The 9,930-nt window shown below is 39.0% G+C and overlaps 3 protein-coding genes across 5 annotated transcripts; 1 reads left to right on the top strand and 2 right to left on the bottom strand.

Annotated features, from left to right (window-relative positions):
- The first annotated feature begins 30 nt into the window (after positions 1-30).
- On the top strand, positions 31-1,187 carry LOC132794302 (protein NCBP2AS2 homolog). The gene is made up of 2 exons (XM_060804653.1): positions 31-203; positions 641-1,187. The coding sequence occupies exons 1-2, from the start codon at positions 31-33 to the stop codon at positions 723-725; spliced, it is 258 nt and encodes an 85-aa protein (XP_060660636.1). The 3' UTR covers positions 726-1,187.
- A 90-nt stretch (positions 1,188-1,277) lies between these two features.
- LOC132794294 (GTP-binding protein 1) lies at positions 1,278-6,344 on the bottom strand. 2 transcript variants are annotated; one of them, XM_060804637.1, is made up of 5 exons: positions 6,172-6,344; positions 4,722-5,100; positions 3,051-3,231; positions 2,647-2,989; positions 1,278-2,584 (listed from the first exon to the last, which is right to left on the bottom strand). In XM_060804637.1, exons 2-5 carry the CDS (start codon positions 4,993-4,995, stop codon positions 1,316-1,318), a joined length of 2,067 nt encoding a protein of 688 aa, XP_060660620.1. In that variant the 5' UTR covers positions 4,996-5,100; positions 6,172-6,344; the 3' UTR covers positions 1,278-1,315. The 2 variants fall into 2 exon arrangements, with proteins under 2 accessions (XP_060660620.1, XP_060660621.1); XM_060804638.1 differs by lacking the exon at positions 6,172-6,344 and adding an exon at positions 5,177-5,275.
- Positions 6,345-8,173: 1,829 nt separating this feature from the next.
- LOC132794300 (transcription factor BTF3 homolog 4) lies at positions 8,174-9,341 on the bottom strand. 2 transcript variants are annotated; one of them, XM_060804650.1, is made up of 2 exons: positions 9,203-9,341; positions 8,174-9,091 (listed from the first exon to the last, which is right to left on the bottom strand). In XM_060804650.1, the coding sequence occupies exon 2, from the start codon at positions 9,089-9,091 to the stop codon at positions 8,561-8,563; it is 531 nt and encodes a 176-aa protein (XP_060660633.1). In that variant the 5' UTR covers positions 9,203-9,341; the 3' UTR covers positions 8,174-8,560. The 2 variants fall into 2 exon arrangements, with proteins under 2 accessions (XP_060660633.1, XP_060660634.1); XM_060804651.1 differs by having other exon boundaries at positions 9,214-9,290.
- Positions 9,342-9,930: the final 589 nt, after the last annotated feature.

Raw genomic sequence — 9,930 nt, 5'->3', positions numbered from 1 at the left:
CCAATCGTTGTTGTGGTCGTTCTTGTGAAGATGGTGTTTCGTCTGCTGATGCGCTATCTGGCCAACAACGAGCAGCTCATCCAGCGCATGGCCGACAGCTATCCCATGCGCCGAGCTGCCCAAGTGGTTGTCTCGCTCATGTATCGCACCAAGAGCTTGGCCAGAGAGCAGGGATTACACGAGATGACTCCCGAGCGATTCAAGTGAGTGCGAAAAATTTCTTTAAATCAGGGCTGCAAGGTACGAGAACTTTTAGACCGTGTTCGTGTGAGAACTACGAACTGTTTTGATTCAGTGAACTGGTTCTTTAATTATTCCGACTTTCAAAAAATATATTTTACTTTCCATTTGTAATAATAATCATAATGGGAACAACGAGGGAGCTCTAGAAAGAATAACTTTCATATTCCAGATGATCCTTTTACCTGTCATCTTTTTTTAAGTTGAAACTATTCAGTTTTTAATCCTTATAAACCTAGTATCATACTTTTAATTTATTTAAATAACTATTTGGTTCCTTTAGTTCATTTTTAATATCCGTTTCAATTACATTAAAATCTTTAAAAGAATTCACATCAATTTGCAGCTCTGATTAAAATCTACAACTTGCTATATAGTAATTCAAATTTCTTTTTTACAGGTCATTTGTGAATATGTTCAAGAATAATGTGAGACAGGAGATTGAAGGTGTCAAGCAGCAGCTGAAGAATCAGAAGAAAAACTAAATTATTTGTTAATAGCATGATGACTAAATAACTGTAGGAATATAAAAACTAATTTTCACGGCAAATCGAATGTAGTTTTAATTAGGCGCAAAACATTCCACATAAAGTACAAATAGGTTTAGAGTTTGTCAAACTTTGAATTTATTGTGTAATTTAAATACGTTTCAACGTAATAACTTTTGATATTTGAAAATTAGAAATTTTTGATGAAAAAGAAAGTGAAGTGAAAAATGAAAGTGCAAAAAATCATAATTAATTTGGCATTTCAATATGCTTAAAACGATCTTACCGAAAATTCTTTTCTTTTCTTGTCTTATATATATAGTATATCTCTCATTATCTTGCTTTTTACATGGACGAAAACAAAACACATTTATTTACTATAAGCAAATTTACACGACACAATTCCGAGCCAAATGTTGCTGTTGTTGTTATTTTTGGGTCTCTTTATCCGTAGCAAAATAGTTTTCTTTAAAAAGTCAGTTTACTTGCTAAAAAAAACGTGTTTTCTAACCACACATTCTCAACGCACAACCTCAACGCCAAAAATACTTTAAGCCTTAACAACTAATGCAGAGTTTGGCCAGCTTCTAGTTTTGTATTGGCTCCGACGTCGTCTCCACAGGATTGGAATTGGAGGAACTGCTCACACCATTGCCATTGATGGATGCCACAGCTGCAGATGATGAGGAAACCGCTGCAGTTGAAGTTGCTCCGCTTCGATTGTTGCGTTTCCGTTTGCCACCACGCCGCGTTCCCTCGCGTCGATCTCCATTCTGCTGCTTCTCCTCGCTACCCTCCTTGCTGCCACCAGCTCCACCTGAACCCGCTGCTGCTGCTGCTGATGACGAACCTTGTCCGTTGTGACGCTGCTGATTGTTGGCGCTATTGCTGCCGCTGTTGTTGCCATTGTGGGCACGCGACTGCATCTTTGCGGGCTTGGGGCGATACGGCGATGCTGCCGCATGTGGCATCGGTCGCAATATGTTGCCCACCGCCTTGGTGCGTCCCTCGCGGAACACCAGACGCTGGCCGGCGCGTATGTACTCCGGTTGCTTGATGAAACGGAACTTCACATGCGCCTTATCGCCGGTGCGCAAACATTCGCGTGACATGTGCACAATGGAGGCGGTCTGGCGAATGCTGCCGCAGTGCACCATCGCCTGGTAGCGTGCTGAGATCGTTGTCGGATGATGTAGGACCAGGATCTCGCCCTCGAATTCCCAGCAAGCCTGTGGCTTCAGCTCTGGCGACACCATCACCATGCCCTTCCGCAGATAGGTGCGTTTGATCTTCTTGAGCGCAAAGCTCGCCGTTTGGCCGCAACGCACACGCTCCACATTCATTCGCTTGCGATGAATGCTCTTGATGGTGATGGGCACAAAACTGCCCACAGCATTCGGTCCCAACATGAGGTTGTCGTTCAGCTTTATGGTGCCCTGCAGACAAGTGCCAGAGACAACGGTTCCCACGCCAGGCACCGAGTAGACATCATCGATTTGAAACTCAGCCGGCAGATGCTCGGAGCCGGCCATGCGTGTGCTCAGCAGATTGAGGAACATTTTGAGCAGCTCCAGATTGTCGCCGTTGACATTCGAGACCTGGAAGATGGGACACAAGCGTTCGCTAACGAAATTCGTGGCACTCAGAACCACATCGTCCTGGCTGCGTACCACAACCGGCACTTTGCGGCATCCCTGCGATTTGAGCATCTTGAAGAGCAGCTTCATATTGTCCTGCAGCACATTGGGCGGACACATGTCGATTTTGGTGACAACCACAAAGACGGGCACAGCGAGCGCCAAGGCGAGTCCCAGATGCTCTTTGGTCATGCCTATGATGCCAGCATTGGCGCCAATCTATAAAGGATTTAAGTAGGATTCAAGTAAAATACTTTTAGAGTTTCTTCGACTGCATTTACCATCAGCATGCCAAAGTCCGGCGCATGTCCCGTCATGCCAAACACTGTGGTCTTCAGGTAGCGCTCGTGTCCGGCCAAATCGATGAACGTGATCACCTTGGAGGACTTCTCGCATATCTTCACCCAGTCGAGATGGCCATGATCGGGTTTATTCACCACATTGCCAATGCCATCGAAGCCGAGTATATCATTGCCCACCGAGCTGGTGCGTCCGCTCTCAATCTCATGCTTGTGCCGGAACAGTCGCTGTCTGGCATGGCCGCGTCCATTGTCCAGTTCTCCATGCGTAAGCACGCCCAGCAGCGTCGACTTGCCGGCATCCACATTGCCCACCACAGCAACTCTAGAAGGGAGACTCCTTTTAGTAAAGATTACTTTAAGTAAAGTTGCATCAAAGTGCTTACCGTATCTCCATGAAGTCGGTGGTCTCGATGTGCTTGCGCAGCAGAAACTGCCCGATTTTGCCCTTCTCCGAGGGTCGCTCACGTAGCTTTACCATATCCGCATCGATGGCATTCGCCAGCTGACGCAGCGTCTCCACGGAAGCCTCAAACTGATCGGCATTCAATCCGCAGTCGCTGCCATCTAGAAGGAGAGTTTAAACAGGGTATTTATTTATTTTGTTTCGACTCGAAAGTATTATCTTTTCGTATATTAAGTTTTTAATATAAAATTTTCATTATAGTAGTAGTGGATGGTATTAAAAAAAAATCTATTCATTAATTTATTTGAATATAATAAAGAAAGTTTTAATAGTAAAGAGCCACGGGAAGAAAGAGATATGATTTTGTTATAGTAAAGTAGGTGAATTTAGGTTTAAAGCGATTTCTAGCACCTATGTACATTTAAAATACATTTATGTTTTCCTCTGAAGAAATTTGTAAAGGGTTGGATGGTATTAAATCATTATCTATTTATGAAATTAGTTGAACATAATGAAACAACTCTTAATAGTAAAGACTAGCAAAGAGAAATAGATAATTTTTTGTTATAGTCATCATAAGTAAGTGAATTTGGGTTGAAAGGGATTTCGAGCCCATACACTTAAAATACATTTATGTTTTCCTCTGAAGAAGTTTGTAAGAGATTGGATAGTATTAAGACATTATTTATTCATGAAATTAGTTTAATATAATAAAGAATGTTTTAATAGTAAGAAGCTACAGAAGGAAAGAGATAATATCTTGCTAAAGTTTAGTGAATTTGGGTTAAAGGGGTTTTCTAGCACCTACACTTAAAATAAGTGCTTTTATATTCATTGAAATTTTATATTCATAAATAATTAAAATATATTGATTATAATCTTTTACTTAATTTCATTCATTTCTATAAAATAAATCAAAATATCTTTTCAATTTAATATCTTTGTGAAAACCTGTTCGTAGCACTTGTGCGTCATTTATTGTGAAATAATCCCAAATAAAAAGAAATAATCATTAAAAGGTAAATGCATAAAATTGCGAATGTATTAATAATTGTTTAATGGATGCTAATCGGAAATTTTAAGATAATTGAAAGTCTTCTTTATCAAAACAATTGATCGAAAAAACATTGCCGAAACAATTTAATTCAAGAATGAATTTACAAATTTAGCTAATTCTTGAAAAGTATAAATAAAAATATTATTTCTTCAAAGCAATCTATTGAGATTGATAAACAAAATTTAGGAATTTCAAAGAAACCTGTTTGTTTGGAACCGCATTTAAGATAAGAAATTGTATTTACTTCAAATATAAATAATCTGCCCTAGCAAAATATAATATTAAAAAAAAAACATTGACACCTTTTTTTGTTAAGCTAAAAGGAGATCACTGTTCTTAAAATAAAAAGAGTATAAAGAAAAATAAGTTTTCTTTGGATTTTAGATTTTGGAAAAGAGATCACTGTTCTTGAAATAAAGAAAAGTATAATGCAAAATAAGTTTTCTTGGGATTTTAGATTTATCAAAAGAGATCATGGTTCTTAAAATAAAAAGAGAAAAAGAAGTTTTCTTGGGATTTTAGATTTGGAAAGTGCAAAAATGATGAAAAACTTTAATCAAATTTGTCGGAAAAATGAGATGAACTGCAACTCACCTTCGCCCACGCCAATCTCGTAGATGGTTTCGCCACAGCTGTCCGCGATGCGATCGAGAAGACGCCGCTTGAGCAGCTCCAGCTGCGCCTCTGTTGGCTGGACGAGAACATCTTTACCCCTGATGCTGGAGTAATCGATGTTCAGCTGTTGCTGCATCAACGTTGGCAATCCATCCACGTTGAAGATGTTGCTACGTGCACTCTTAATGCCAACGCCCACGCCCACTTGCGAATTTGTGGGGGGCGGTGGTGATGACCTCCGTATATTGTTCATGATTGGGAGTGTGTGTGTGTGTCTAACTAAATTGAATTTGTTTGTGACTTTTATATCCTTGGAATCATTTCCCGACTGTGTAATGAGTGATGCTGCAGGATGATTCTTTAAACCGAAAGAGAAGCAAAAAATGCATAATTAGGAAATTGTGTGTTACCGTGTTAAGTTGTTTGACCCTAACCTATCCTATGCCTAGAAGTCGCAGTTGAGTCTTGATCGTCATGCGGTTTGTTTGCATTTCTCTGCTGTAATAAGAGATGCGCCGCTTGACGCGCTGCTTTTATACTAAATAGGCTGATGAAATGCTTGCTAGTAACTGACGCAATGTTAAGCATGAAATTCGCAAGCAAAAAGAGAGTTCCAGTTCAGTATGAGTGAACGAGAGAGAGAGAGAGAGCGTAAAAGGAGGCGTACTCCGCAATTTCAAAAGAATCTGAAATAACCGTTACTAACCGCAGTCGTCGCAGACCGGGCGACGTCAACTGCGAAGTCGGCAGCGAAGCCGTTGAAGAAGAGGAAGCACCGCGCTGCTCGCTGTTCTATGGCCAACAAAAAAAAAACAGCTGATAGCGAAGATGGAAGCCCAGCGGGGGCTTACAGTGTGTATGTGTGTGTGCTTATACGTGTATGCATACGTGTGTGCGTAAGATTTGTTGTCAAACGAGAGACGCTTTCGATTGTTTACGTTTGTTGGCTGTTTATGTAAGCAAATTTTTTGTTTTTGGTTTTTTGTTGACGTATACAAAATGATACACAAAGTAAATTGTTTTTGCACTGTGTTCGCAATATTGTTTATTTTTAGCGCCCACACACTCACTCACACACACTTATTGATGTTCATGTGGCTGTGTGTTTGGGTATTATGGCAAACAGCTCTTTTATTTTGTTGCGCCTTTTGCCTTTTGCTTTTTGTTTTGTTTTTTGTATTTTGCTTTTTCCGTTGACCATTGAATAACAAAACTGCAAATCAGCTGCGAGCAAATTGTGCACTTCAAAATTATATTGTACATACACTTGAAAAGCAGCTACGTGGGAGTTTTGCAATTGCTTTGCAATTAAAAGTGAAAGGGATGTTTTGATCAAAGTGACTCCTGTTGCAGGCGCAAAGCTTTTTTTTTGTTGCTGGGGAACTGCATAAAAAATCCCGCCGAAGATACAATATTTGCTGCTACTTACAGTTCATTTGGCTCTTGGTGTCTATTGGCGTTTGTGTGTTATGTGTTGCACTATTCACATTGAATTTTGCCACAGGTGCATTCACCAAAAATCACATTAAATGTGGATAATTAGACAAAATGCTCGTCTGTTCCCAAGCAAGCCACGTAAAAATTTTGTTTTTCAGTCTGTTTTGGACAGTGTTGTCCAATAGAGGTGGATAAATATCGATTGCTTTATCGATGTATCAATGTTTGTACCAATTTTTTAAATATAGATTTTTGTAAAGTGGACAAATTAAACTTTTTTGCCACGTTACTATATTCTAACTCATTATTAAACAAGAGCACGGACTGTTTTCGAAAAGAAAAGCGGTATTTTTAAAACCGTACTGGAAGGCAGCTGCAGTCGCAAGCTTTTTTTGTAAAATATACGTTCAGTACCAAAATGCAAAAGCGCCGAAATAAAAGCAATTTAAACTATTTAACGACACTTTTTTTTATTAATATGCACTTGTTTACCGAATATTCTCTTAGCAAACTGAATTCAATAATGTACTTCGCAATGAATTTGTATTATATACCGCAACGGGACATGGTGGCAACGTTGTCTGCACTTATCGATAACATTCGTTGTACAAAAACCAAGCGCCAACTTTCGATTTCATTAAAAGGGGAAGTGGTCTTTGTTTACATAAAGAATACCGCAAAATGTGCTCCAAGAATGTGTGAAACTATAAATATATATCTCATAAGACGTGTGGTTACACATGTTTGCCGATCATATCATACATATACATTTAGTTCAAGCAATTATTGCAGTAGTTATTGCGGAACTGTTATGCCCTTGCACAAAATTGATAAGCACTAACCGCAGAAATTTCGCGAAACATCAAATCGCACATTTAAAATGGCTTTATTTAACAAATACACCGAGAGCGTGATTGTGACTCATGGCAAATATTATAAAATAACAAAACCAGCCCCACATACATATACATACATATGTAAGTGTGTGTGTGTTTGTGTGTGCACATATTTCACCTTTGAAATGTTATAATTATATTATATACACATTTTCCTGATAGCCTGCAATCGTTTCCATGCGATGCCCCCATTAGTACACTTGAATTGTACATTATAGAATGCAAATCGACGCAATATTTAATTCATTTCACTGACTTTTTAACACAAAAGTTCTTTAAACTTCTCAAACAGCTGCACGAGCTTAAAAGCCAAATTTCAATGTCAACAAGTTTTTTTGTTCGTTTTTGTCTGCCGCGTGCTCTTCTGCTTCTTCCACACACCGCTGGCCCCTCTCACTCTTTCACGCCTAAAAGGCGTTGCTAGGCATAATGGTAAAACGGGCACACACACACACGCGCAGGCCATCACACGCATGTAAGCGTGCGCTCGTATGGGTTTGTTGTGTGGTTGTGTATGAGTTATGCAAGCCAGAAATAAATGCTTACAATATGAATGAGTTTTATTTTTACAGTTCTTTTTGTGTTTTAATGTATGTATGATAGTCTAAAAAAATATGTTTACAAATTATAAAAAGTGTTTTTAACAAATTTTGGTACAATTTCGTGTGATTTTGATTCACAATTCTTTCAACTTTGTTCTTACTATAATGTTATATGAACATTCAAAATCAAAGTTCGTTTTTGTGGAGGCGGGAAGGGGGGCGAAACTGGAGCAAGGAGCGGTGCAGTTGTCAGTGGGGGTGTTCACTAAAAACACAGGGGGTGCTTCACTATTTTAGCATTGGCTTTCTAAAGGAGATGGAGAAAGTAAATTCTAATGCTAAAAATATAATCGCTCTCTCTTGGTTTCTCTTCGACTTCTTCGGTTGCTGCTGCTCCCGCGCACACAACTGGCAATGACTTTTTACTGGAGTGTTTTCTTTGCTGTCATAAATATTAATGGAAATATAATTGAAAACTGTAAAATATACTATGGGGACTTGTTGTTGTTTATGTGGGAGGCAAAACAAAAGAAAATGTTAGTGGAAACGTGGTATGTGTAGTGGAAACGTGCTTTAATCGCTTGGAAATACATAATTTTCTTGTACATATTTGTTGTTGTTCTGCCATCGCTTAATGCGCGCGCTTCCAACTATAACTATTTTTAGTATTTTGTTTAAAGTTTGAAAATACCCTTAATATATTAATATAATTATTATATTTTACGTGTGTTGTTTTTCTGTTCTCAGCGCTCACTTGGATGCCTTTATTTTGTATTGTTGTTGTTTTTGTTGACATGACCCCCAAAATAGCAGAAGCAAAGCTCGTCGTCGTCTCTTCTCTTTTCGTCCACTAGCTTCAACCTCTGCTTGTATGTGTGTGTTTGTTTTTGTATGTATGTGTGTGTGTGTGTATATGTTGATGAACTAGTGTAGTTGTTGTTGTTTAGGCAGACGCCGCAACTTCACCAGCTTTCTTGGCTCCAGCAGCTGCACCAGCAATTGCAACTTCCTCAAAGTTCTCAACCAGATCGGGGACATCATCATCACCAGCATCCGCAGCAGCAGCGCCGGCGGCAGCAGCGGCAGCGCCACCAGCAGCGCTGTTCTTATTGGCAAACTCGGAAGCAATCTTCTTCAGCTGATTGATATCCTGGGGACCCAATTGCGTCAGAATGCCCGGAAGCATCTCCGAGATCGTCTTGTTCTCACCATGACCGGTGATGGCGAACGTGTTCGTTGGCAGCGATGCCTGCGCCTTTGGGTTGTTGAAGTGAATGACGGTGCCGTCGTTCTTGATGATGTTCACTTCCTCGATGCCGGGAATGGTGTTGACCGATAGTTTTTTCAGCGATGATTGCAACTTCTTGTCATCGGTAGCCGGGGTCGAGTGCACAATCTTCTTCTTGCGGCGTGGGGTTCCCTTGCCGCCAATGCGCACCTGTGCTTGCAACTTCTTAAGTTTCTCTGGATTCATCTGGAATAATTATTTTTTTTTTGGAATGCAACACACGAAACACGCGCGCACACAAAAATAGATTTGTTAGTTTTCTTTTCTAGTTTTGTTGAAAATTCATTTGGAAATTACTTTGATTTTACTTTAATTTAGCACAGAGCTCCTAGCCCGAAAAACACGTGCGCCTTGTGGTAGTCAAATGTCAAAAAGAAATCGCCATGATAAAAATGGCAAAGCAGTATGTATAAAGTGTTTAGTACTTCTAACAAACACTAAAACTCGTGTCATTTATCGATTTAATGTGAAGCTGCTGGTTTTGTTATTCTTTCTCATCAAATTAAAATTAAAAATTGTTTTTGTTTGTTAATAATGTATTTACCTTGAACTTTTTGTTGTTTAATTAAAATTTTTATTTAATTTTGCTTTAAATCGATACTGTAGTAAGCAATCGATATACGACAGCTGTTATGAGTGCATGGACTAAACACAGCGTACCGGTAAAGTGTTGTTCAACTAACCCTAGCATTGGTGTGACCAGAGTCTGTAGAAAAAAGAAAACTGAATGCGGTATATTTTATCATTGCGATTACGTTCTAAAAATATTTTGTTCTAAATATTTCTAAATGTATGATAAATAAATAATTGTTTCTATTATTTTCCTATATTATTTTGCTGTAATGAATACTGCTTAGTAGTGGAAGAGCATTTGTAATATACTTAGAATTTGCCTCTGCCCTCCCCATTTTTTGCTAGACCTCTTCGTCCAAAAAATAAATGCCGTTAAAACATTTATCTAATAAATATAAATAAATTTAACGGAAATATGATCAATAGAAGAGGATTCCGATTTGCGTTTTTAC

This window comes from Drosophila nasuta, chromosome 3 (genome assembly GCF_023558535.2).
Source record: "Drosophila nasuta strain 15112-1781.00 chromosome 3, ASM2355853v1, whole genome shotgun sequence".
NCBI lineage: Eukaryota > Metazoa > Arthropoda > Insecta > Diptera > Drosophilidae > Drosophila > Drosophila nasuta.
Note: the sequence above shows the minus strand (reverse complement) of the source record. Positions and strands in the feature narration are given on the sequence as shown.

Coding starts and splice junctions, on each gene's coding strand:
- LOC132794300 (XM_060804650.1), bottom strand. CDS start 9,091: ATGAATCCAGAGAAACTTAAGAAGTTGCAAGCACAGGTGCGCATTGGC.
- LOC132794302 (XM_060804653.1), top strand. CDS start 31: ATGGTGTTTCGTCTGCTGATGCGCTATCTGGCCAACAACGAGCAGCTC. Junction 204..640: donor ATGACTCCCGAGCGATTCAA/GTGAGTGCGAAA, acceptor TCTTTTTTACAG/GTCATTTGTGAATATGTTCA.
- LOC132794294 (XM_060804637.1), bottom strand. CDS start 4,995: ATGAACAATATACGGAGGTCATCACCACCGCCCCCCACAAATTCGCAA. Junction 3,232..4,721: donor CGAGATTGGCGTGGGCGAAG/GTGAGTTGCAGT, acceptor CTCTCCTTCTAG/ATGGCAGCGACTGCGGATTG. Junction 2,585..2,646: donor CGGACTTTGGCATGCTGATG/GTAAATGCAGTC, acceptor AATCCTTTATAG/ATTGGCGCCAATGCTGGCAT.